The sequence below is a fragment of the Hirundo rustica genome, chromosome 5 (assembly GCF_015227805.2).
Source record: "Hirundo rustica isolate bHirRus1 chromosome 5, bHirRus1.pri.v3, whole genome shotgun sequence".
Lineage (NCBI taxonomy): Eukaryota > Metazoa > Chordata > Aves > Passeriformes > Hirundinidae > Hirundo > Hirundo rustica.
This window is the reverse complement of record NC_053454.1, coordinates 51,954,750-51,980,106: the sequence shown is the minus strand read 5'-3', so window position 1 is coordinate 51,980,106 and position 25,357 is coordinate 51,954,750. Positions and strand designations below refer to the sequence as shown.

The 25,357-nt window shown below is 40.7% G+C and overlaps 1 protein-coding gene across 3 annotated transcripts in view; it reads left to right on the top strand.

Moving 5' to 3' along the window:
* GRID2 (glutamate ionotropic receptor delta type subunit 2) overlaps positions 1-25,357 on the top strand; it is an 819,802-nt gene that overhangs the window by 739,603 nt on the left and 54,842 nt on the right. Inside the window, exons 15-16 of one of the 3 annotated variants that reach the window (XM_040064672.1) lie at positions 15,202-15,368; positions 20,890-21,177. In XM_040064672.1, the coding sequence (XP_039920606.1) occupies positions 15,202-15,368; positions 20,890-21,022 (300 nt within the window). In that variant the 3' untranslated portion in view covers positions 21,023-21,177. Of the gene's footprint in view, positions 1-15,201; positions 15,369-15,700; positions 16,497-20,889; positions 21,178-25,357 lie in introns of those variants that run through there. The other 2 variants (XM_040064673.1, XM_040064665.2) reach the window with 2 other exon arrangements.

The window sequence follows — 25,357 nt, the reverse complement described above, 5'->3', positions numbered from 1 at the left end:
GGAACCCTATGCAGCCCCCCAAATGGTGGTTGTTTTACAAACTCCGGGTCTGTGCTTCTAAATACCTATATGCACTTGATTGGACATAGAAGTTTTATAGCCAGAGACCTCTAATATCTAATCTGAAAACAGGTCTGGTCTGAGAGACAAGAGATCAAGCAGACTTCTGCTGCTGGCTGCTTTTTGACAGTCATTTCAATATGTATAGTGGGAAATAGTCTAGTGAAACTGCATTTTGTTGGAATATACAGTTTTACTGATTTATTTCAATCAGTTGAACTTATTTATTCACAGTGTTAGGAGAAAAAAAAAAATGTTTTAAGGTGGGAGAGTGGAGAAAGAGGGCCAGTTTGAAGCAGATCAGGTGGTTCAAACTGCACAGTTGTTATACAAAAGTAAAGGCTCAGAGGCATGCCAGAACCTATGATTAACTTTTGTGGGATTAAGCCATACTCATGCCAACACAATCCTGAGGTTGGGGTGCAGGGGGTTATTTGTTTAAAGGATAATGACAGTAAGCAGAAAGTTTCCTCTGCACAAGCTGTCAGGCTGCACCACTGTCTGGTGTCACCAAGTGAGCAGAGGCTGTGGGGCTGCTTTGCTTTGCTCTCCTTATTGCCAGGTAGGCAAGTGGGCTTTCCTGAAATGTGTCAACTAAAAATAAAGCTGGACTTCTTACGTTAAATAAGCAGAACGTTTCCTTAGGCTGAGGAGTAGTTATAATTGGGGTTTTTCCACTATTTATGCTCTTCAGTTAAATTGCCATCAAGCAGTTTATGTTTCCTTGCATTTGAATTAGGTGGCAGAGTTGTCCAGTTTGAAAATGTGACTACAATAAATGAGTTTCTTTTCAAGAGCCAAGCTATGGGAGGAGAGGATTAAAATGCCATGTGGAGTATTTTAAGAAGCATTTTAACCAGGCTGTAATCACATATCATTCTTCTATTCTTTTGCATGAAATAACTGCTCTAGATAGGCTGCACAACTCCCTTCCTGAATTACAATGGCAGGAGAGAGTTGTTTACTATTCCCAGCTCTAAAGCTTTCCTGCTGCATGGGGGCTGATTGGTGTTTGTGGCTGTTTGCAGAAGGGCTATTTAATCAAATAAAACAGACCCCATTCCCCACTGAATGTAAGAGAGGGAGAGATATCAATCCCAGTGCCTGTATCAAGATGGGTGTAAAACGCAATGCATCTGTAATGAAAAACCCAGTAGATAAGCAGCTGTATTATAAAAGTCTGTAAGGGTTCTGGTCATAGCATCAATCAGAGGGTAGAAGATCATGTTGTTTTATCTCTCTGACCCCAGAGCAGAATTTCCTTGTAATGCAGACGTGGTTTAACCCCAGCTGGCATCGCAGCCCCACACAGCCACTCTGTCACTCCCCCTCATTTCAGGGTGGGGGAGAGAAGCAACAGAGTGAAAGTGAGAAAACTCATGGCTTGAGATAAAGGCAGTTTAATAAGTAAAGAGAAATCCCCACAAGCAATCAGAGCAAACACAGAATCCGTTCACCACTTCCCACAGGTGGGCGGGCGTTCAGCCATCCCCAGGAAAGCAGGGCTCACGTGCAATAGCTACTTGGGAAGGCAAACGCCATCACCTTCCCCTTCTTCCCCCGGCTCTACATGCCAGCATGATGTCACATGGTGTGGGATATCCTTGGGCCAGCTGTACCAACTCCTCGTACACCCCCAGCCTCCTCGCTGGTGGGGTGCTGGGAGGAGCAGAAAAGCCCTTGACACTGTGCAAGCTCTGTTCAGCGGTAATGAGAATATCCCTGTGCTATTGGCACTGTTTGCAGCACAAATCCAAAACATAGCCCACACTAGCTCCTGTGAAGAAAATTAACCATCCCACTCAAAACAAGGACAAATACTTTTCTAGCAAGGATTCTCACCCTGTAGGTATACAAATCTAGGACGTGGCACCTTCCCATTAGTGAGTCTTGTCTCTGGCTCTGTCTTATACAAATTCCCAGGGAAAATCTAAATTTCTTTTCAATCTTCCATCCAGTCCTGGATGCAGTTCTTTAATTACCTGTTTTGTAAGATATTGATGGCCAGGATATGTCTTGTGATTGATCCAAGATACTGCAACGGAACTTGGTCCAAAATGGTCTGAATTCGTTACCTCTCCAAGACCCCAAAAACAATACATTGTGTCCTCCAGCATGGAGAAATGGTGTGGCCTTGCTTTCTAAACTGCATGCAGTCAGAAAAATGTGACAAACCCAAGTTTGAAAACCTTTACATTTTGTTTCACACCTGGCAGGAGTTCTGAGCGTGGTCATGTCCTTATGTGGCATTCAAGAATGCACTTGAAAGCTGTTGGACTGGGCCTCTCAATGGGCACAAGTAGTCTGTCACCTCATGCATGTGTTTTCACTGAGAATTGGTACGAGAGGACACCAGTCTGCTCATCCCTCATAGAGGGGAGGCCCACAGCTACTGCATGCTCTAAAGCAGAATTTGGAATGAAAAAATATCAGGTGGTTATCAGCAGAAGTATCTTCCAGATCAGAATTTTGGCCTCGAGTGCTAAAATTTTTCCCAAGTCATTTTTTTTAAGCTCAAGTTGCTGTATGAATCTCTTGGAGTCCAAATGTTGTGTTTCACAGCATAGTCAGGAGGCAACACTCAACAATGTAGGTACACTTTGGGCAGGTGGAAACAGCAAAAGCAGGAATGTTTCCTCACAAAAAGAAAATGTGAGCATCAGTTAATGAGTGTTTGCAAAGTGCTTCCAGTCCTTCAGATTATGCTATTGTTAAACTGAACATCTTTGATTATGCTATGGCCATGCTGAAAGCTAAATGAAGGAGCTGGTTTTCTTTAAACAGTATCTTATCCTTGATTAGAGTGATCATTAAATCGTTTCAGATCTAACAAACTGAGCAGCAGATGGAGCACAGCAAAGACAGCAGAAAAATAAGATTTCAGAAGAGAATCAAACTAGGCAAACCCAGAAGTAATTCAAAAGAACTCATACCAAAATTCTGGCTAATATAATGACGTATAGCATATGTTTGTGAATTACAACAGTTGTGGAAAATATTCAGGGTAGTATTTTGATAGATGCCAATAGCAAACTTGAATTAGAGAATTGTACTTCTGAATACATCCTCTCATGTGCAGTGTTGAGCGTATCTCCACCTTTTTAGACACTTCAGCGATTTTGAAAAATTTAAATGAAATCTAGTGGAGTGGAAATATCAGCCAAGCACGTAGCTGAAGATCACATAAGTTTGTTGTATCTAACGGATTTTGCTACACTTCTTGCTGTACCTCTCTCTTCCCAAACTAGTGTCCTGCTTTTCAAGATCTTGAATTACCCAATTCAGCCTCTAATCAGCTGGCTTCTCCACCTTCCTCGAACATCCCATCAAAGGTTTTCTCTTTCTACCACACCCATTCTCATACCTTCAAAGTTAATTTCTCCCTACATCCAACATGAAAAATCTTTAGCTCTAATTTGGCATCCATCGAAAACAGTCAGCGGTAGACTTCAGCTCAATTTGTATTTCCATCCAGCAATTGGAAGCTGACTTGGCCGCTGCAAACCTCATGAACAGAGTTGCAAAGGGGAAATCTCATGACAGCAAGAATTATTTAACATACCATTATATCACATCCAGATCCATTCCTGACTGATGGAAGACAAATCACAACCAAATAACAGAGAAGCCTACAGAAGGTTTGTTTTGAATTTCTTTGTAATAGTAGTCCAAAGCCTGGTGGAGTTTATTCCATCCCCATAGAGTTTCACATGGTACACTTCAAGACTGATAGTGCATCAAATTGTACTGTATCCTTTCAGGACTTATATTTGCACACCTTCTATAAAGCTTTCAGTTTATTTTAGTTATTACTACTCCATAAAATTTTTAAACTATGAGGAATTTCTGGCACCCCATGACAAGTCTTGCATAAATTGCAGTTTTGATCTCACTTTTATCTTGTTATTCTCAATCGGTAGATTTCTTTATTTTTTTTATTATGCTGTTGTCATAATTTTACAGTCTGTGATTTATCTTATTCATTCAGCTCGTACACTGCTAGACTTAAGTTCTGGTGTGTGCACCCTGTAGGTACAGAGTAAGCCCATTGAACTGGCTATTAGTTATTCACTAGCTGCCAAATGGAGATGCCTCTGTTGGGCCTCAGATTCCCATTGTACCTGCATCATTCAGCTCTAAATAATTTGAAGTATGACAAAAAGGAATAAACGCAACTCAAAAGAAATTTTAAAAGAGACAAGAGAAAATATTATTGTGGTTTTATCTTTTTCAGCTACAATATAATATGCTCTTCATAGATATGTCATCTGTAGGATAAAGGGAATATATTTTTCTGGCATTGTATTTACTCTGCTTTCTTATATACATTTTGCAAATTAGTTTTCCCTAAAACTTAACGTGAACGAAGTAGCAACAGTGATGCTATATTGGACGTGACACGGATGTTGGTTTGTAGGGATTGTGTTTTCCCTTTGTGTCTGAAGGGATGGTATTTTCAGAAGAAGAGCCCACGTGTGTGCAGTACAATGTTTTATAGACACACCCTTCTGCACACAGGAGGGAGCTGTATCTGCATGCAGAGCCCTGCACAGCTGCAAGGCTGGTTGTACAGATGCAGTCATGCAGCTGCTTTTCCCAAAAACTTGGTCAGGCACTTATCACCTGTGTGTCAGAAGCTATGTAGCATCCTTTAGTATGCCTAACAAGTCAAGAAAAGATTTGTGTTCATCGTTTTCCATTTAAAAATCCATGCCGAAGGAACAAAGAACATGCCAATAATATAGAACTGGGCAAGTAATTTGTTATTTTTCTTTTTGGCAGTCCTTTAAGGGCCTTCTCCACCCTTGGCCACTGTGCTGGCAGCTCACGTGTTCCTGTGCAACACAGTACTTACTTTTTTGAAAGCCAGGAAAAAACCTGCAGTTCTTCCCTGCATTATGTGTCCAACACACTGTCTTTCTCATGGGAGAGTCCTGTAAGACAAGTTATTTTTAAGTGAGGTGGTGATATAAATGTAACCAGCAAGTAACAGCAGTGCAGATGTTCATTCTTTACAACCTGTTTGTCAGTGAAATAAATAAGACAACACTGATGAGAAGACATTCCCTAACAAGGTGGGGACCTTTTTCAAGCCATGCCTGCACAGATGCTGGGTGATACCAGCTACATGTTGGATGAATTGCTAAAATATCGAGTCGATTTTATGATGCGACTGCATGTGATTTTCAATTTCCTTTCCCACAGTTTGGTGCTAGCTAATGAAATTATTTCATTCACTCAAGTACGATGTTTACTGGTGTACATGATTAGCTGGGCACTTAGCTGTCCACACTGCATGCACAAATACCTGATTTGCAAGTGCATTATTTAACTAAGAAAATCTCAGTTGAAGTTCCTAATTCTAGCTGCAATGCTTCTTAATTTTAAAATGGCAAATAAGCTTTGATTATTTTGTATCTCCATGAAATTTTTTCTCCTTCATAAGTACTTTAAGTCTACTTTTCTCATCACTCATCCCAAAAATACCTTGGCTGGCATTTTTATTACTGTTGTAGGACTAGAACAAGTAGTTGATTTTGATCTGATTGTGTTCTTTTTGTATACCCAGTGACATGGGGTATACACATCAAATTCAAATTAATAAGTAAGACTGGGTGACTAATTGTAATGTATGTTTACCAAAGAACTAACCATGTTTATGATATAATGAGATTTCTCAGAATATGTTGTCCAAGTTTGAATCTGGCAGGCTTAGGCAACACATACAGACATAAGTTTCCATGATTTATTATATTTGCAGGAAAACAAGAATGGAACAGGAAACACAATTGCTTATTGTTTATATTTATACAAATTTAGATTTTTATCAGATGTCTAAAAACATGGCTCAAGTAAACCAGAGTGAATTATCATTAGGAATTTATTCACTGGAATATAATCGTAATTGAAATTGAAACTGTAAGGAAGGAAGTATTTTTATAAAATATTGTGTAGCTTCAAAAGCACTAAAATTGTCAACATGTCATCAAAGGATACTTTCATATTCAACTATGACCTCTTGTTGATTTTTTTTTTTTCATTTTGAAATGTAAATCCGTTGCAAGGAAACTAATTCAGATTGAAGTCAACTTTTTGGAATAAAATATTCTCCAGTTTGGGTTTGGGGGTTTTTTTTTTTCTGCTTTTGGTCCCAAAATTTGTGATATTTTTCCTTAATTTGAAATCATGAAATTCCTTGTGCAGGAAGATAACTAATTTCTGTCCATCTCGATCTATTACTTTCACCAAGCAAAAGTTCTGTGTTTAATGTTTCATCTCTGAATTTGTTTCAAGTGTCCCACACAGGAATTTCTGTTGATTCCTGTTTCAGGAGAAAGAAAGGGTTAAAAAAACGTTCATGAAAAATACTAGTCCTGAAAGACTCCTCAAGCACAAGTGATTCTTTTTCAGTAATTTATTTATTTTTGGTTGCTGTTTGGCAGCTGTTTCTCAGTTCTGTCATCTGTAACTGATTTCTGGCACCTGAGCTATGGTGTGGGCAGGTCAGGATGAATTAGAAGCAAATATAAGGGAGGTGCGTGACTTGCATTTCATTTATGATTTACAAAAGTGTGCCAAATGAATGTTACAGCCCTGGACAGGTGGAAAAGCCTGTGGCCAGAGATGAACAGTTCTGTGTACATTTGAAGGCAAAGGCTGTAAGTATTTCACTTTGTAAAGATGCAAAAGCCCAGCTATCACCTGAAGTTAGAGTAGCAGTAAACATTAAATCCCTGGATGGCTATGGACAGTGTTCAGGAGTGTTCTGTTGCACTGTTTTGGGTGCTTTCTGAACTTGAAACTCCTTCTGGACACTGTTTACATCTTTATTTACCTCTGCACATACAGAATTTGGGTGCCTGCTCCTTTACCTGGCCTCGCTGTTCCTGGCAGCCCTGGCTGTGCATTGTGAGTGACTCTTTGTGTTCAGCGTTTTGTGTGAGGGTTTGACTTCCTAGTTTGTGACTGCAGGTACGGGCTCTGGGCTGGCAGCAGAGACAGGAGCTAGCTTCAAGACTCACAGGGACTTTATGTGACAGGTTGTTGTGTTGTGTCATCTTTTCAGTTGTCTGCATGGTGACAGCAAGAAGGTCTGAAACCGAAAGCCTTAACTGAGTAAAAAATATGACTGAACTGGTCTTCTTCCCCCTAGCACAGCTCCTGGTGTCTTCCATGGGTCCTAAACTGCAAAAGAAAGAGAAAACCCTCACAGCTTAAATCTGTAATGTTCTCCTTTCCTGTGGGTTCAAAACACCTTCTCGCAAGAATCAAAATGCATTTGGCAGTGAGGTCTCCAAAGACCTCACAGGTCAGTGGCAAGGGAGGGTGTGGTGGCATTAAGAACCAGCCTGTGCTGCAGCCTGAACTTACAGTCTTCTGAAAGAAATGCTTAGAGACATCCTATGGCAGCCTTTTTTGAGCTCTCAGAGAAAGGGGATGCCAGGTGTTGCTGAAAGGTAGAAACTTGAAGGGGTGGAGACAAACCTCAGTTTCCTTCTTTGCGTGGCCACATGACCTGCTGCATTCAGGTGGAAGATTCACTGCCAGAGAAGAGAACTGGTTTCATGCAGGTCTTCCAGAGGAAGAGGAGGCTTTTGAGGCAAGCAGACTGATGTGGAAGCACTGAGCTTTGTGATGCACACCTGCTCCTGCACGCTCAAGCTCAAGCTTGTGCAGGTTGCCGGCGGTTAGTGCTTCCTGTCTGCTGCAGGTTAACAGAATGAGGGAAAACATGCAAAACTGCTGTGCAGTGTAATTTCAAGGAGGGGGAAAAGAGGGCCTGGGAAGCTTTTCTTTTGAAGCTTCAAGATACTGTGTCTCGACCAAGCTGGTTCCTCCCATATCTGAGCAGGAGATGCTTATCAAAAAGAGAAGAATACAATGGTTCTAAAGAAGATAGTTAAATTCTTTCGTTCGAGCAGTGGGACATCTTGAATCCTATTACCACTAGGAAACTGGTCAGGGCTCATGTACAAGGAATATTAAAACCTGAAAGAGAACTCAGTTTCTAAAATGGAAGTATTATTTCAAATGAGCTTTTACTGAAGAATTTTTTAGTATCGCTTGTAGTTCTGCAAAGATTTTTTTTTCTAGTGGTTAAAGTTCTTTTTCAGCTGATGAATGGTTTTGATGAGTAGTTTTTTGACTTTTAATGATTTTTCTCTCCTTGCAGTTGATATTCAGTAAGCATGTCCTTGAAAAAGAAATCTGCCCAAGAATTGCAGTTAGGCTTCTATTCTAGAGAAGAGGGACAAGAACCCTTCAGTGAGCATCATACTGGATTGATTTAATATAAAGAGGAATGCTGCTTTTCTATATTCACCTCTGTTTAAACTCTTCATTGTACTTTAATCCACATTTTTTTTTTTACCCAAATGTAGAGTACTGACCCATGCATGTTTCCTCATTTTTATTAGGTATTAACTGCCACAAAAATATTAATTTATCAGAAGAGGGGAATCACTTTAGAAACGTTTGGTTTAAATTTGCCTCATTATTGAGACTACCACTTGGTTATCACAGATATAATTTTCTGAAGTGCTTTCATATAATTCTCTATATGACCTTCACTAGTGATACTCTTAAAATAGTATGCATTGCTATTCTGCAGCGCTTAGTTGTCAAAAAATAAGTGAGAAGCTGGCGTAATAAAAAGATATATTGCTTCCTTACCTTTCAGAGGCCTGCTTTGCTGAGATTTATTTTTTTCTCCTGTGTCTCTTCCATCTGAAATTAATATTTGCTCTAGCAAACCTGTGGTTCAGCTGCATGTCAGTGATCAGCATGATCTGCTGGTTTTTTAGTGCTTTGCTGTGATCACCTGAAGAAGCAGCAGGCTCTGTTCTCCCACCACCCTTAGAAATGTACCTTCAATTGGCCTCCACTGTTTTCCTCTGCTTGTTATTTTCTTTCTTGTTAACTTACAAGATACCTTTAATTACAATGGCAAAATGTGAAGGCAACCGAGCACTGGGAAAGTTCTGACACTGTGGTGCCCCCTCATTACAGAGCTCTCATACCTGAGTAATTCTTATTCTGGATGAATTATAAGGTCTGCCCAGTGGAACAAGTGAACATGTGATCATGAGGCTTTTCTCAAGAAATTGGTGGCAGGTTGCATATGAGGAATTAATGCTTTTCCTGATTAAGTTCTATGTGTAACAAATAGGCATGCCATTCAAGCTGATAGGCACTGTATTGACAGATAAACTTCATTCTGAAGAGGAGGTCAGGCTGGGATTTCTGACCTCTTCTTTCTTCCCCTAAGCTTCCAGGTGTTTCATTTTCCTGCTCCTGTTTGCTTCTGGGCTCAATGATGCTTTTAGAAACTATTCCACAGTTTTCTCTTTGAATAAGTATGGAGAATACATTTCAATGTTTTTCAAATACTGGCTCTTGAATTTAAATAACATTCTATAGAACCTGTAAAATTACATATTAAATGTGGTAGTAGTAGTGGAAGCTGGTTGCCTTGATGACTGAATAGAGTTTTATATGTATACATATATATATATGAATTTCTATTCTGTGCTCTAATACCACCGTGGGAATCCAGCTCCTGTCTTGCACTGCAGAGAGCTGTCAGTCAGATTCAGATTCCCTGATTGCTTGACTGCATTTTATCTTAAGTTATGCAGATCAGCCACATGTGTTGTCCTGCAAGAGTGTGGGGCAAGAAGTGCCAAAATCGTACTTTGGAAATATGTACTTTGGTGAATCACTGGGGTCTATTCAACAAAGCTGAAATGTAAAGTTTTATTGCACTGGGATCCAAATAGAAGTCAGCTAGATTTGTGCCCTCTGTGAGCAAAACCAAGGCTTGCAACCTTCATCCCGAGAGGAAAACAAATTAGCAAATAAGAATTTCTCTGAAGGCAGATCTGACTTCTGCTGCAGTCTGATAAACAGCAACTTCATTGGCCTCTTGCAAGAGGATTATGGAAAGTGTTTCTGTTCCCTTCTGCTGAAAAAGGCCCCTCTCTTGTGAATGCCATCTAGCTGTTTGCCAGCATCTGACAGTCTGAAAATCTGGATTTAGGCTTCCACCTCACATTTCATCTTTTCCTTTCCCCATTCTGGAGCGCAATATCCACATTACCGGTACCAGCTCTCGTTCATCTATTTGCAAATGTTCATTCAATTTTCTCCCCTCTCCTTCATTCCTTGTGTAACAGGAGCCTTGGCAAGTCTGTTTTGTGAGAGGAGCACGGCCCTCTGCAGGCTGTGGCTGCTGCACACTCACTGAACATGGCAAGAGTGTGTCAAAAATTCGATTGGTGTATTTATATATGCCAAAGTCTCAGCTCCACACTGGTGGGCATAGGTCTAGCTAGCAGCACTGGGTGGTGATTTTTCCTCTGTAGTCACTGCAGTGGAATGGCCCATTTTGCAGGACAGGACCCTCAAAGTGCTGTAGTGAGCAGGTAATTAATCATTGTCCTTGATTGAGTTTCGGTCAGAGCTGGACCTGCTGCTGCTGTGGTATGGAGGAGTCTGCTCCTGTTTTATGTTAAAATACAACAAATACTACAGCTGACAACTTCATAGGCAGGGAAAGGTGTTCAGCAGTTGGCACCTGACTGGTAATGGAAAGGAGCAGAAAAAGCACCACCACTGTCTCTCAGGGGTGTAGGCACAGGGTGTTCAGAAAATGGGCTTCATCAGCATTATCTAATAATTTTCAGATGTTCTTCTAGAAAATTAATATAATTTTAATCAGTTTAAACTTAAAATTCCTTGGCCTTATGAGTTCCATTGTTTTTTATAACAGATAACACATTTTATGTACAATGAAATGTTTAAAAGAGATCTGCCGGGAAAAAAACCCTGCCAGTTCTTTTTAACCTGCAATCTCTTGTCTATTATTTTTCTTTCATGAGGATTCTTTATATTTCTCTATTTTTATAGAGGAATTCAAGATACAGAAAAGATATTATCCAAGAATACAAGTATGAAAAATTGCAGCAATTGCTTGTTGTTTACTTAAAATTATTTTTTCTGAAATTTAACATTTGTTAGACTTAGAAATGTGCTTCTAGAATGCCAGAGTTGTACACAAATACATTATTCAACTTATTCTGCATGAGCAGGTTAGCTGTAACGAGAAATACTTTCTACATCCCTCTTGGCATAAAATATGTGCATGTGCAACAGTGTAATGGCTTTAAATGTTTTCCTCTTATAACTCAACGGCTTTTTGGCAGAATCATCCAGGATAAATTTTAGCTAATATCTACAGACAGGGCTTCAGCAAAGAAAATTTTGTAAGTGTTCAGTGGTAGAAAATAGAAATATAACAGTCCTATAGGAATAGTTTTAACATCTATGTGCTGAAGACTCCTGTTCTGTGTAACAACCTTTTCACAGTAACTCCTTTGGAATTGCTCACAGGACCATGAAGTCAAGTCAGACATTTCTGTGTCCTCCCAGTTTCACTCAATGATCACTGTAGTACATGAGTTCAAAACACCCTAATGAAGAGCTTCAGTTTTGCCTAGTTTTGTTGGGTTTTTTGTTCTTGTTTGTTTTTGTTTTATTTTTTCCCCTATTACAATAGGTATCAGATACACAAAAAGTCTTTTCAGCCTGTGCCACAGTGACAGGTGGGAGGCCATGGGGAAGGAAAGTGAAGTGTCAGTTCTCCATGCCTCGGTGGACTGGAGAGCTGGGGTTGCTGCAGAATGATAATGTGCTGCCCTTCTACAAACGCCTCCCTGGTGAGCCAGGGCTGCGTGGCCATGTGTGAACAGCATCCAGATCTGCCACCATCCTGAAATGTTGTTCTCTCTACACAATAGGCCAATATTATGATGAGGAAATGTAGAATTGGGGATGCAGTTCTTCTGCGAGTAGCAAGTTACATGTGTTGCAAGGATCCTTTTTTTTTCTCCCAAGGAGATTCTGCTTTCATCTAGCTCCCATAATTGGCTAAATGTAAGAGCCTTAAATTTTTCTCATAATATAGAGCTGGAATTTTTGTTGTTGATTTTGGGCCCCAAAGTAGAAGTCTTCTGCATAGCTACTGAAGAGCTCCAAAATATGTGCTTCCCACGGTAAGGGGGAGAGAGAGAGAAGGATACAAGTTTTAAATTGACCTTTTGTTCTGAATTTCCCTTGTCCTTTTACAGAGAGCATCATCTCCTCTTTCCACAGTGTAGGCGCAAATCTGTGAAATATCTGCAGTGTTCATGTTATGCTATACTCTAGCAAAATTTTATTCTTCGTCCTTTAAGCTAAAACCAGTCTTGAGCTGTGTGAAAGATCCCTGGGCAAGGAGTTCGGACTGATTCTCAGAAGAGTATGCTAAAAAGGAAAACCTATAGCTCCAGAGCTGGCAGGTAACTGATTCTGTCTTAGTGAAACAGGTGTTTCTCCCATGCATAAAAGTTAAGAATTAGAGACAGTTCAAAAGTAGTGTCACTGTTAATGGGAGGGCTGAACTGATAGATTTGCAAGGAGAGATTAAAGAAAGCTATATCCAGCTCAGCTAAGTAACAGAAAGATCCATCAATAATTGAAAAGTGTCCACCTCAAAGTGTGAGTATTTAGAACTGCAGAGCGAAAAAACCTAGGAATTACATAAGAAAGTGTTATATATATATATATATATATATATATATTTAAAAATTAGCTAATAAGAATAAATGCACTGAATAGCAATGAAAAGACCAAGAAGTAGTTCCCTAAAGAGAGGGATTGCAAGCATGACAATTACAACTTAGGTTTGCTCCATGGTTTTGAATTCCTCAGATTTGTAAGTGAACAGGGCAAAAATGCTAAAAAGTATGTATTTTAATGCATGGAGCAATCATTTGTTGAAGGTAGATGATGGGAATGATCCCTTCTGGCTCTTCAATCTCTTTTGTGCCCTGCGCACTTTAACTGAGGCTCGCTGAGATCTTATCTATGAAAAGTAATATCTTCGTGGGAACCTGAACTGTGATGATATTAGCTCTGCTCTGAGGATCTTATATATACCACTTCATCACAGATATTATTGACAGTAAGTGCTTTTACCACTTTTATATATTCTCTTTGTGAGTTGTTTTACAGCAAGGCAGCTAAATCAAGAGATTTTTTCCTGACCAGCTGAGCAGTTGATAAGTCTCCTTGCAAGTACTTAGGTGAATTCAATGCACTAGGATGATAAAAATGCGCGTTAGGACAAAAGTGCGTGTCAAAACATAACCCTCTGCTCTTTCTGTCCCCTCAAAGGTCATGCCCCACATGTGAAATTACTTGGGTGTTTGAACCCCACTTTTCCTTAATTTTTTTGTTCAGAAAGTTCATCTGATCCTTTTCAGGATTCATTTGCCCACTTCTGATTCTCTGCTTTTGTCTCCTATTTCCCTCCCTTATTCTCTGCACATCATGATCCTTTTTCAGGCTGAGTCATTATCCTGTTAAATTCTCCTAGGAAGGGCTTTTTTCTCAGTCATGCTATTTCTTGCTCAAGTGGTGCCTGTAGGAAGATCAGAACAACCCATGCTAGGAAGAGCTCTGTGAGTGGCAGTACCTATAGGACAAGCATACAAGTTGTACTGTTTGTTAACTGCAAATTCTCTTCTATCCTTTATTCTTTGCCTGTTTAGGTAGACCTAAACCTCCACTTGAAGGAGAGAAAAAAGATACTTGACAATTTCTAGAGCCTGAAGATTAAAACTGGCCCAGTCCTGCTCTTTTGTATGTGTGTGTGCACTTTGAAAAGAATTTTCCTTATCCTGCGAGTCCTGTGGAGTCCACAGATAATATGGCTCCCTTTCTCCTCCAAAATCTGCACAAATCCTCCCCTAGCCATGCCTACAGATGGAAATAGGAAATATTTCCTTGCTAGGCCTGCAGTAAAAAGGAATGTGTCCCAAATGCAATCGTTCCTTGTGCACTACATCTTGTGAGCAAGCAGACGGTGTGGCTTGCTTCAGTAACTTTTATATGTAAACAGTCTTTAAAAACATAATCTACATTGTCAAAGCCTAATCTAAATGATGTACTGACATTGCTTACTTTGATATGCTGACTTGGTTTTGAATTCTCTCTGGATTGCCTGGCCCCACATGGCCTTTTTTGTTTTGTTTACTTTCCACTTAGCTGTCACGTATATATTCCCATTAGATGTACAAAGTCAATGGATCCAGCCTAGTTTTACAGCTTAGTTACCTAATACAGCACAGGGAAAAAGCTAAATGAAGCCAAGCAGAGGGGAGGAAAAAAGCAGAGGGGTTCTTAAGGTCTGACATAGAGACCAAAGAAACAGAAAACCAGCAAAAGATCTGGGTCTGGCAAAGCACCTAGAGATTACTGTGTTTTCAGAAAAACACAATACTGGAAAGTAGAAATTAATTTATTTGTATAGATTGAGTTTCTGTTTTTAAAGGCTTGCTTCTGAATAAATGCTTATATTTTGTATACATCACATCTATTTAACTTTTTTTTTAAATCTATATTTCTTTCAAATGTGAATGGATGAGGAAATGTTACTTCAAAAACTTTTTCAGTGTAATGAGCTGGTTGGATTTATCTTAGTCAAACAGTTAAAACGGCTTACATGATCTTGTTCTGTGGAAGTCTTTGAAGATAAGTGAAAATGCCTCATGCTGAGAAGAGTAACCCTAAAAAATCTACTTGGTGTGATCTTACCCACAGTACCCATAAGACAAACGGGTATTTGTGAAGTCTGTCACAACTTGAATCATGACTGAAATGTGGACCTCCTGAAGGGTGGTCTTCCCTCTGGACAGCCATGCCTACCCTGCCATGCTTCTCCCAGTGGGAATACCTACCCTCCCTCCAAATGGTCATTTTTACAGCTCAAAGAAAATCCGGTGTGGGATTTCATGTGGAATTTAGTGTCGGTGGAGGGACCACGGTGTTTCCTTTGTTCCCTGGAAAGGGGCAGTCCATGTTTCCTCCATGGCACTGTGTCAGTGATGGCATGTTGTTTTCAGGTCGCGTTTGTTCAGTTTCAGCTGAGGTGCTCAGCCCAAGCCCTTCATGGCGCCAGTGCTGGTGCTGGCAGCAGTTGGGCACCCAAACTTCATTCCTTTAAAGAGCAGACTGTGCTGAAACTGCCCCATCCCCAGGTGCGCTGATCTCCTCCTGGACTTGGCAGTCCGTAGTCTGAGCTTTCCCTGTTTGTGGCAGGTGAAATACGGGAACTACGCCTTCGTGTGGGACGCAGCGGTGCTGGAGTACGTGGCCATCAACGATGCGGAGTGCTCCTTCTACACGGTCGGGAACACTGTCGCGGACAGAGGATACGGGATCGCCCTGCAGCACGGCAGCCCCTACCGAGACGTCTTCTCACAAAGGTAAGCCTTTGGAGTAGGAGGAGCAGGTTCTAAGGGAAGGTTTATCTCAGCTCTGGACCCTTCTTTTAATTTCATTTTCAGCAAAGGAAAAGCATCTTGCATTTGCCGTCTACTTCATTTCTTGCGTACACATTCATTTTCTCCGAGACATTGAATTATTCACTTTTCTAGAAACTGCATTAAAAACACTTTGTGTTGCTCCTATTTGAGTTGTTCTTGTTTCTTTTGAAAAACATTAATGAGATAAATTCAACTTCATTAGTAAGAAAATGAGGAAAGAGTTGCTTCATTTGTTATAGAGAGTCAGCATAGCTCTACCCTTTCTATTACAGAAGCTGTTTCTTAAAGAAAAAGAAAGTGAATTTGGACACTGATGGAAAAACTAAAGGGGATGAACAAGAGCATCTGATATTTTGGTGGAAAGAACCCTGTTAATACCCACAAGCATAGGTGCTTATCCCTGTACTAATCAATCTCTTGGGCTACAAAAGTGACCTCTCTAGAGATGCTACTGGTACTGTGTTTCTATTAGGATCCGAAATACTACATTAATTGTATGTATTGTGCCTTTACAGTATTTGTGCTTCACTCCAGTATTGATTCCTAAATCAGGATGTGTGTGAAATGTAAAAAAAAAAAACAAAACAAAAACCTACTAAACTTTTTAAAAGTGTAATATCTGCAGTTTGGTGCTTAGGAGAAGATGTGAGCTAGTCTCCGGATCTTTTTTTTCATTCTGAATCTGGTTTCTCAATCTGGTTTCTGCTGGGTTGTGTTACGTGTATGAAGCAAAACTTTACAGTTGCTGCAATGGGATTTCTGTTGTGTGGCTGCCAGGTAAACATACAAAATCGGCTTAATTTGGGCTGTTGCCTTTCCCTTTGTCCAAAGACTGTGGTGGGGGAGAATGTAGCCAGTAAGTAATACTGTGCAGATCCAGAGGAGTCATTCTCTGCTCACACCTACTGCACAAACAGAGAGGACTTGGATTCTTTGAATCTGTTCCATTTTGGGAGTGATATTGCTGAATTTTGTGCTAACATAGCAGCAACATAATAAAAATTTCACAGGATCAGCAAAAAAATTAATTTTAATGAAATATGTATATTCTTTGTATATTACAAAGAGTAGTAGAGGAAAATATTTACCAAATGCTGTAATGCTCTCATATTCCAGCTATGACCAGGCTGGCTCTGTTTAAAATCTCTGGCACTCTACTATTTTGGGTCTCTATGCAAAACAGAGTAGAATTTCTTCCTGTAATCTTTCAAAGAAATTCTTCCACCTGGTAAGAGTTCTCAAGTGCTTGTCAAGGTGTTAAGTCATCCTCTCCTCATCAGCCTTACCCATGTGAGCTTGAGTACAAAATTTGGGAGACATTAGGGAACCTCACAGTCTGTGTCTTTATAACTAAACACAGCGAAACCGCCAAGCGACATGGCACGGCTCACGCCTGCATTCTTCGTGCCCACCACTGCTGCCCTGCAAGTCAAGGTGGATGCACCCAAAGTGCCCTCAAAGACTGCTTGTGGCAGGGTTTATGTACTGGGTATAGCTCTCAGCATAGGGGGAAAGTGGTTATGGCTGATTCTGGAAAGAGAGTTTCTTCTTGGTTGCGGTATTCAGCACACGGAAAAGTTGGGTTACAGCTTCTTCCGATGCACTGCCTTCAGCGACTCCTGGATCATTGGTCTGTGCAGGCCTGACATTTCCAAGTACAATTTTATTTCATAAGAAAATTTCGGCTTTTCAGTGTATTATTATATCTTGGAGCTATAGGAAAGCAGAAGGAAGCATAAAAATTTGCACATATATAGGTATTTTTATCTGAAGATCTTTGAAGCAATACTTAAATATTAGCATCTCTCAGGAAAGCAAATGTTATTTCCACTTAATGCTTAGGGAATCCATAGCATCAGGAGACTTAAATGAAATCTCAAGGTCATATGATGTCCCCTGGTGGAATCAGGGATCATAGGCACCCATTTTTGATTTCCTGCTAAAGTTGTCAGAGTTTAGGTATATGAAGAAAGGGATTATTTGTCAGATATTGGGCCACAAAAGGATCTGGATAACTCATTACATTAGCAGGAATAATGGCTGAGCAGAGAAATTGGAATTTGCTTGGAGTGATACTGCCTCTTGCAGAATTTAGAGAGCCTGAGATATACATTCTGAAAATGTGTGTGCTGCTGTGCTTATATCCTTATTTCTGTATTATGAGAGTATATTATATAGCATTTCTAATTACGTCCATAAATATAAATTTGCAGTTTAAAACAGTGAAAGACCTTATAAGAACAAACATGAAAGAAAAAATCATGCTTACAAAGTAGCTTACAAGGTCTTGTTTTTAACACCCCTCTGTACTGTTCCTTAAGTTTACATCCATGTGTTTTTCACACAACATCCTTATATTTCTTCCTAATGAAAAGGCCCAACAACCTTCAGCAGCTGCAGCCTGCATGCTAAATAGAGGGAGGAACAGATTCATTGTATAGGATTAGCAAATGTACACATGAATATTTCAGGTCTTTAATGCAGCAGGGAACTGGTTTAAAATATATTGGCACTTCTTGATCTTTCCCAAAATAAATATATTTATGTGAAAATACAGGCCGTTTCTTTTAAGAAATTCCATATAAAGCCATAAGCTGCACAGTGTTAAATCCCTAGGGTGCAGCTGTGAAAGGTCTGGCAAGCTTACAGGAGATTTTGTTCTCTGTGCAGGAAGCACAGGCACGCGTTTAAAGCTTTTCAGTAGCTTTTCCAAACATTCAGGTGATTCCCAGAGAAACAGGAAAAGAGTCAGAGCTGTAAACACTCACCCCTTCTCTCTAAAGCTATGCAGGGTGAGCTGCAGTCAAGGTAACACTGTGGTAAAGTTTACCAACAGAGAGCAGTGTAAAAAGAGGATCTTTGAGACCCTTCTTTGTCACAAGCAAAAAAATCCTTTCTATGCCAAAACAAAGACGTGAGCAGCAGTGAATGGCCTGACTGCGGTACGAGACTGGCTTTTTGCTGCACGGGGATGGCAAAGCAGCCAGCTGGGGTCCCCCTCAGCATCTGTGACCAGGCCCTGCCTAATGCTTTCTCTGAAAACAGATGCTTTGGGTCTGTCCTGAAAACAGATATGTGGCTGTAACACAAATAATATAGAAAATAACCTGGGTAATATTTGAAAGATGGACTTTTTGTAGCCGTCCTGATGACTTCATTCCTGCTGCAAATGTTAAAAAACACAACTGGCTGTGCCACTGGGCAGCCAGGCGATGTGCTCAAGTAGATTGCTGTCCTCTTTCCCTTGCCACTAAGATCTAACCTTCTGAGCACCAGCAGCCTCCAGGCAGCAAGTCACTTTTCCCTCTCTATATGTTTTTCTTTCAAGGTAATGACAGGGGCTGTACTAATAGGAGCTGCCAAATTTCCTCAGAGAGCTTGAAAAGGATGTGTCTTTTGGTTCATGAGGAGCTGTGTGGTGACACTGAATTTGACACCTGTTAAGAGTCCTTTTCAGACTTAAACTTTAAAACTTCCATTGCTCCCCTAGGAGGTATAAATATAATTGCAGACCCTTTTCAGAGTATTTCATAGGATGTCTGTGCTTCCTGCAGCGCTGCAGCTACAGCTCAGGCGCTGTGCTGGTGGCTGTTTTTTGGTGGGGGTCAAGAAGGGGTGGCAGCAAAGTGCTGGAATCCTGTTCATGTCCCCACTTTCTGTACTGTTTCACCCTCTTCTCCTGCTCTACAGTCCAGGCCACCCAGCACACTAGAGGCAAAGGGAGAGGCAGCAATAATTCCATGCTCAGCAGAGCCCAGCAGCCAGCTTTTTGCTTGAGTAACTGGAACCTGTCAGCACCCAAAACCACTGAAAAAACAAGCAGTAGTCATTCTGCACCCCTCATATTCCAAAAAACATCCACGTGTTCTGCCCTTCTAGGTAAAAGGAAACAGTGACAATAGAAGAATAAAAAAGAAAAGGCAAGCTTGGCTCTAGAGCCCACAGTTTGGGACTCTTTCTTGTTCATCAGCCATGTTTTCACAATCGCCCCAGACAAGAACAAGCTCATGGACACCTAAAGTTGTCTCTGTGCCCAAAAGGAGCAGCAACACTTCCATAATTCCTGGTGGTTGTCTGTGGGAAGGGGGTATGTGAGGGCAAAATGTGTGGAAGGTACAACCACCATATAGCTTCTACTGAAACCCCAGTCTGAATTTGGCATTATTCACAAAAAGTCACAGCGAATTTGTGCTGTTGCTAGAGAAGTCAATCACATCTTTTTGTCCTGAGGAGGGGAAATAAATGGACACTTATAATGATTTCCTCGTGGCAAGCCCAAAGACACCTCCCTTGCTGCAAGTGGTGCACTTTCAGATATCCAAAACCATGGCGGGAAAGAAGAGAGCCATTGTATGGCATTTCAGACTGCCCGTTAGCAAATCATTAGCCAGCTGCTTTAAATAAATGGTATGGATGTTCTCCTGTCCTTTTTACATCCCATCAGCAAAATCCTGAGTCTCAGAAAGTTCCTGCCCTGAGCCATAAATATGTGTTCTTCCTGTCTCCCCTCCATTTATTCTCTCTCCTTAAATTTTCATTCTGTGTCTTGGAGGTCACTTATGTCCAAAGACTCCAATGCAAGGAAAATTGCTTTATCACTAACTACCTTGATTTATTTTTCTCTGCCCTTGGGACTATGTACCCCTTTCTTTGAGAGGATCCCCCTATTTTTTATTAATATTCTTTTAATGGAAGCCCAAGAAAGTGTCACTTACTCTCTGACTTATCTTTTACTAGCTATATGAAAAATAAGTTTTGGGTTATACCCTAATGCTGCAGAGGACTAACAATAATGACGTAATTGGATTTTTCATTATTAAATACGTTGATCATCTGCAGAATAGTGGATGCCTTAGTAAGAGATCAACTTTGCTTTGTCTCGATAGTTTGCTAAGAATTGAAATCCTATTCTGAGCTGCATATGTAACATTCTGAAACACATAGTGGACAAACTAATAAAACCTACCTAAATCCACCCAAAGCACTTTTTTTTCCTGATAACTCCAGAAAATTAAGAAACTGTAAATTGGGAGAATTACTTGACTTCAAGCAAACTCCTGAATTTAAACAGAAGAGTTTAATTTTGAGAGTCTGCTCTTAGATCATGTCACAAGTTCATATAACTGAAATTACATTAGTGAGATTTAAAAAAAGAAAGTCAAAATTTATTCCAGGTTTCTGAGCAATCTGACATGAGAATCCAGTCTTAATTTATTTGGATATAGTCATCATTAATGAAAGCCTTAACTTCAGAGTAGCACGTAGTGACAGGATAGTTTCTCAGATAACCAGAATACTAAATGAAAAATTTAACCATACCCAAGGTAATATTTCTTGACCATCCAAAATAATCAGCCTATCCCATTTTTTGCTGTCTACATCAGACTTGTAGAGGTAAAACTGGGAATTGCACCAAGCCCTAGGCCTCAAAACACATCCATCTTCCTTTTTGCTGACCCAGGTCCTCCAAGACAAACTGCAGTTGCCCATCTTGCCAGGAAACTCACCTTGAGGAAGCGCTGCTCAGCCAGCTGACGGCCCTGCTGGGGCTCACACTCTGCACTCCTCACTCTGGGCCCCTGGATCCGGGCTGAAGACCTGTAGCCTCAAATGGATTATAAGAAAAGATGTAGCTTCATTCTGGTTTTTAAAAATGGCATCCATTACTTCATGAGAAAGCCCTAACAGAAAGCTTTTGTCCCTCTGCTATTTTCTCTTCTTTTTTCTACCAAGCCCATGAGCATCTGATCCAGGCTTACAGTGCTCTGTATTCTTGTCCGAGCACATTGCTGATAGCTTTGCCCAGGGGCCAGATGATCTCATGCTGTCCCTCTGCATCCTCTTCCACTAACTGCCTAAAGCAGAGCTCCAGGTTCTGAAGATTCCTGCTCTGCCACCAGAAGTGTTTCCTGGCTTTTTCACCTGTCCCCATCTCGCTCGCTCTCAGGGACTGCAGAGAAGCTGTGGCTCCCACACATCACGCTGTGAGAACAGGAGAAATGGCTTTATCGATTCTTGATGGTGTGCACCTGGTGTTTGCAGGACTCACTGTAGATTCATGGCTAGGAGCTGAAAAGGATGGAGACGCCTACAGAAACCCAGACTTTAGCAACTTCTTAATCTCCCGTGATATTAACTGATGATACAGGTTAAAGGATTCTGCAGCAGATCTGGAGTTTATTACATTCAAGTAGTGAAAAATTACTCAATCAAAACATATAAAGGCAGTGAGCAGATCGGGGATTTTTAAATATACCATAACATTAATTGATGGGGTAAGTTAAAGAATCATGAGGTACCAGCACTGAGAAGAAGCACGAGAAAGAAAATCATAAGGAAAGGCATTAGATCTTCTTGCCTTCTCAGACAGCACAGAGCTATTAGCAACAGAGAGCTGCCTGCCTGCTTCACCATGGGGAGGCACCTCTGCATCCAAGCAGTGCTGTGGTGAAGGAAAACTTTCCAACATCGCTGCTTGTTGGCAAAAAAGGTACCGTGAAAAAGGCAGCTTCATTCTTTCTCTTTTTCTTAATCAATGCTCACTTTCAGAAAGGGCCCTGCATTCAAAGTTTCACAAAGGCAAGCCAGGTGAAGGTATGCTTTTGCATATTAATTCCCCATCATTACCCATGAACCACCCCAAAGAAAACAGTCTAATTGATGTGTTAAATTGCCAGTAGAGAGCACTTTGCAAGCTATTTCTTACTGCTTTCTATCCACTTCTCTAGCCTTAGGCACCTCAGACTTGGCGTGTAAAATGGCCAGATATTACCCAGTGAGGTGTGCAGGACAGTCAGTGGAAACAGTGTTGCTCATCCAACTATATGGAAGCGACATTTATTGTGAGCTGAGTTGTTCATGTGTTTTAAAGTTTTATGGAGTGAGTAAGTGCGTGGCTGCAGAATTTGAAACTGCTTGGTTTTAAATCTGATAACAGTAAAGCTGAAAGAAGTCTTCAGTGAGTGGCTTCCCTCCAAGAACTTGCCTTTTATGAATTCCTGAAGCAGAGATTAGATTTACCATCAGTGCACACTGTCCTGTAGCACAGTTTTTTTCTTTTCTGGCTGCCTTCTCTAATGTGTGCATCAGTCTTGAGAGGAACAGGTGTACCTACTCACTCTGGCTCAGCTGAGCAGCAGCATTGCCTTTAAAATGGGGTGGAAAATGAGTGCAAAGCTTTCCCTGCAAATAGGAAAGACCCAGTCAGGCAGCTGCCTTGATGATATAACCATAATAACCACAAGTAAGGGTTTAGCCCACCTACCCCACACCAGCACTACCTGCCAAAGGTTCCTGGCTCTTGGCCTCAGTTTTCAAAACACTGGTCAACCTATTTCAGTTTAAATGATCAAGAGAAGCAAAAGAGCAAAGAGTAATAGATCTTTGCTAACCCATTTTGTTGCCTTAAAAAGTAATTAACCTTTAGCTGGACCATAAAGTTCATTTTCAGCTAGTCCTGTTTCCCAGATGAAAATAAAAGGCCTGAAAATAAAGTTTGTTTTCAAAGCTGAAATGAAGTTGATGGAATGACAGCTGGAAGGATTTATCCATATCTGAGCTAGGAGTTTTGCTTCCACCAGTAGGACTGCTGTGACAGAGGCTCCCTCAGCCTGCAGAGATTTGCCCTGCTGTAAAACACCCATCTGCTATTTGTCACCCATTCTTGAATAATCACTAAGAGAAGTTGGGTTGTTTTGTGACTTGGTTTCTGACTTCAGCCAAGGTCACGGGTAGGGAAAGGGGAAAAGAGCGTGGGGAAAGTCTCCAGAATGTAGAGCCAAGGAAGAGTGGTAGCAGATTTCCTACAGAGTTGCCTTCCCTTGCTGAAATAGGATATGAGGAAGCAGAAAGCTTGTTGCATGAACAGAGGGAGTGAGAGGAGAGGCAGTGAGGATGGGGTGGAGCTGAGTGCTCCTCAGGGATTATTGGAGGGCAAATAAATGAAGCCTTCCTTATTGCTCAGCTCCATGCAGGACAAGATTAGCAAAGTGAGAAATCTAAAATAAAAAAACTATGCAGAGAAGTCTTCTGCTGTATCTCAGAGCAATCCCATGGGGTAGGTTGCTCCCCAAGGAAATAATGAGGAAACTGGGAGGAGAGGCCAGACAGTTTGCCCAGCATGGTCACCAATGTGACAGAGTGCAGCAGATAGAGGGGCTTGGATTAATTTGAAGATGAAGATGGTGTGGGGAAGCCTTTACTCTCTGACTCCTCTGTAGTCTTGAGGAAAAAATGTTCTGGTGATGAGCTATCATGAAATTGGAAAGACCTCTGCCCAAAACCCAAAGAAGACTTGGTAGTGGCAGAGAGGCTTTGCAGGGTCAAAACAGACGGAAGCATTTGCTGACATGAACCAGCTGGGAAATGTTGGAGACTCTCGTTTGCACAGTGTGCAACAATGTGGTTTATATTCTGCTTTAGTGCCAGTTGTCTTAGGTTAGCCCAAAGTACAGCAGAGCCCTGATCCCAGCCATCATAGTTTTGATGACTGTCCTAAAAACCAAATGCCTTTCCAGATGCGAGTTTTCCACTTAAGCATAGTGTGCAAGCAGACAGAAATGATGATATGGCCAAGGAAAAACGGTGTTTGCCATTTTATTCATAAAACACTTTTGCAAAGTGCATTTAGTAATTTGCCGTTGTAACCACCTGCACAGAGAGCTTTCAGGGCAGAGCTCTGACACTGTATTTTATTCATACTTTGACTGCTCAGCTAAAACTTCCATTTCTATGCATTTATTCTGCTTCACACATTATGTTATCAGTCACTTTCAATATTTCAAAGTCACAGCAGTCCTTTTCTGACATGCATTTGCCAGTGTGAACTGCCTTGACTGCTGTTATTACAGATTACAGTTCCTGACTAAGGGAAAAGTCTTATATAGAACCAGAATATTGAAATTTCTCAGAAAGAACAATAGATAAATTAGAGTCAATGAACAGAAATAGATGCTTTAAATGATCAACTTTTTTTTTTTTTTTTTAAGAAGGAGAAAATGGGAAGGCAGTATTTATAACCCAGTATGAAAGAATTAATCAGAAAACTTTTGCTCGTTCAAGTTTGTGTGCAATGTATTGGTAATGGCACTCTTCAGCTGTCTGGTAGTAAATCAGGAAAGTACATCATACTTGGACTTCCTCTCAATCAAATACTTTATCATATTCCTCTCGTGATCACCCTCAATAGAGGGATTTTAGTAAGAAGCCCATTATAGTCACAGAAATAATCACAAGGTGTTTTGGCCTATCTGGAACATGTGGTTACACTCCTGGTGAAGTCCTAGGGGCAATAATTTGTCATGGCACATGAGCACATCTCCCTCTTGCATGTGCTTTAACAGCATGCTCAGGCTTTGCCAGTTCACTCAGAAAGCCCTCACAGTTAAGGGCTGAGCCAGGGGAAGTACACTTGCTTGGGAAGGTTATGATCCTTTCATCATTACTGCAATTGAAAAATTATTTTTTTTTTCCTTCTATTTGCTACATTTGTCTCCAGCTGAAAGAATAGCCTAACGGCTGAATTTCCAAAGCACTGAAGAAAAGCTGCCACCTAATTACCTGGCTTTGTAGATAAGGACGTGCTCCAGCTGCTCCCACCAGTGCAGAAAGGTTTCAGCTAGTGACAAGCATTGAAAGGAAAAATAACTGTATTGGCTGCAGTTTCATAGGTGGGATGCCTCTACATGACCAAAGAGATCATCAGTATCTCAAAGACATCAGATTCCTACAGAAAGCTGATAAGACAGATAAGTTATGCTAGGATTTATTTGTTTGTTTATTTAATTAAAAATCCATTCATTGTTCTTTTTTTAATTAAAAAAGAACAAACAAACTCCATCACTGTAATATTTGGAGAGAAAAGCAGCAGAGTCATTAACAGTGTTTTGCAGCCTTGAGAGCAGAGATTAGAAACTCCTGACCCAGAACTG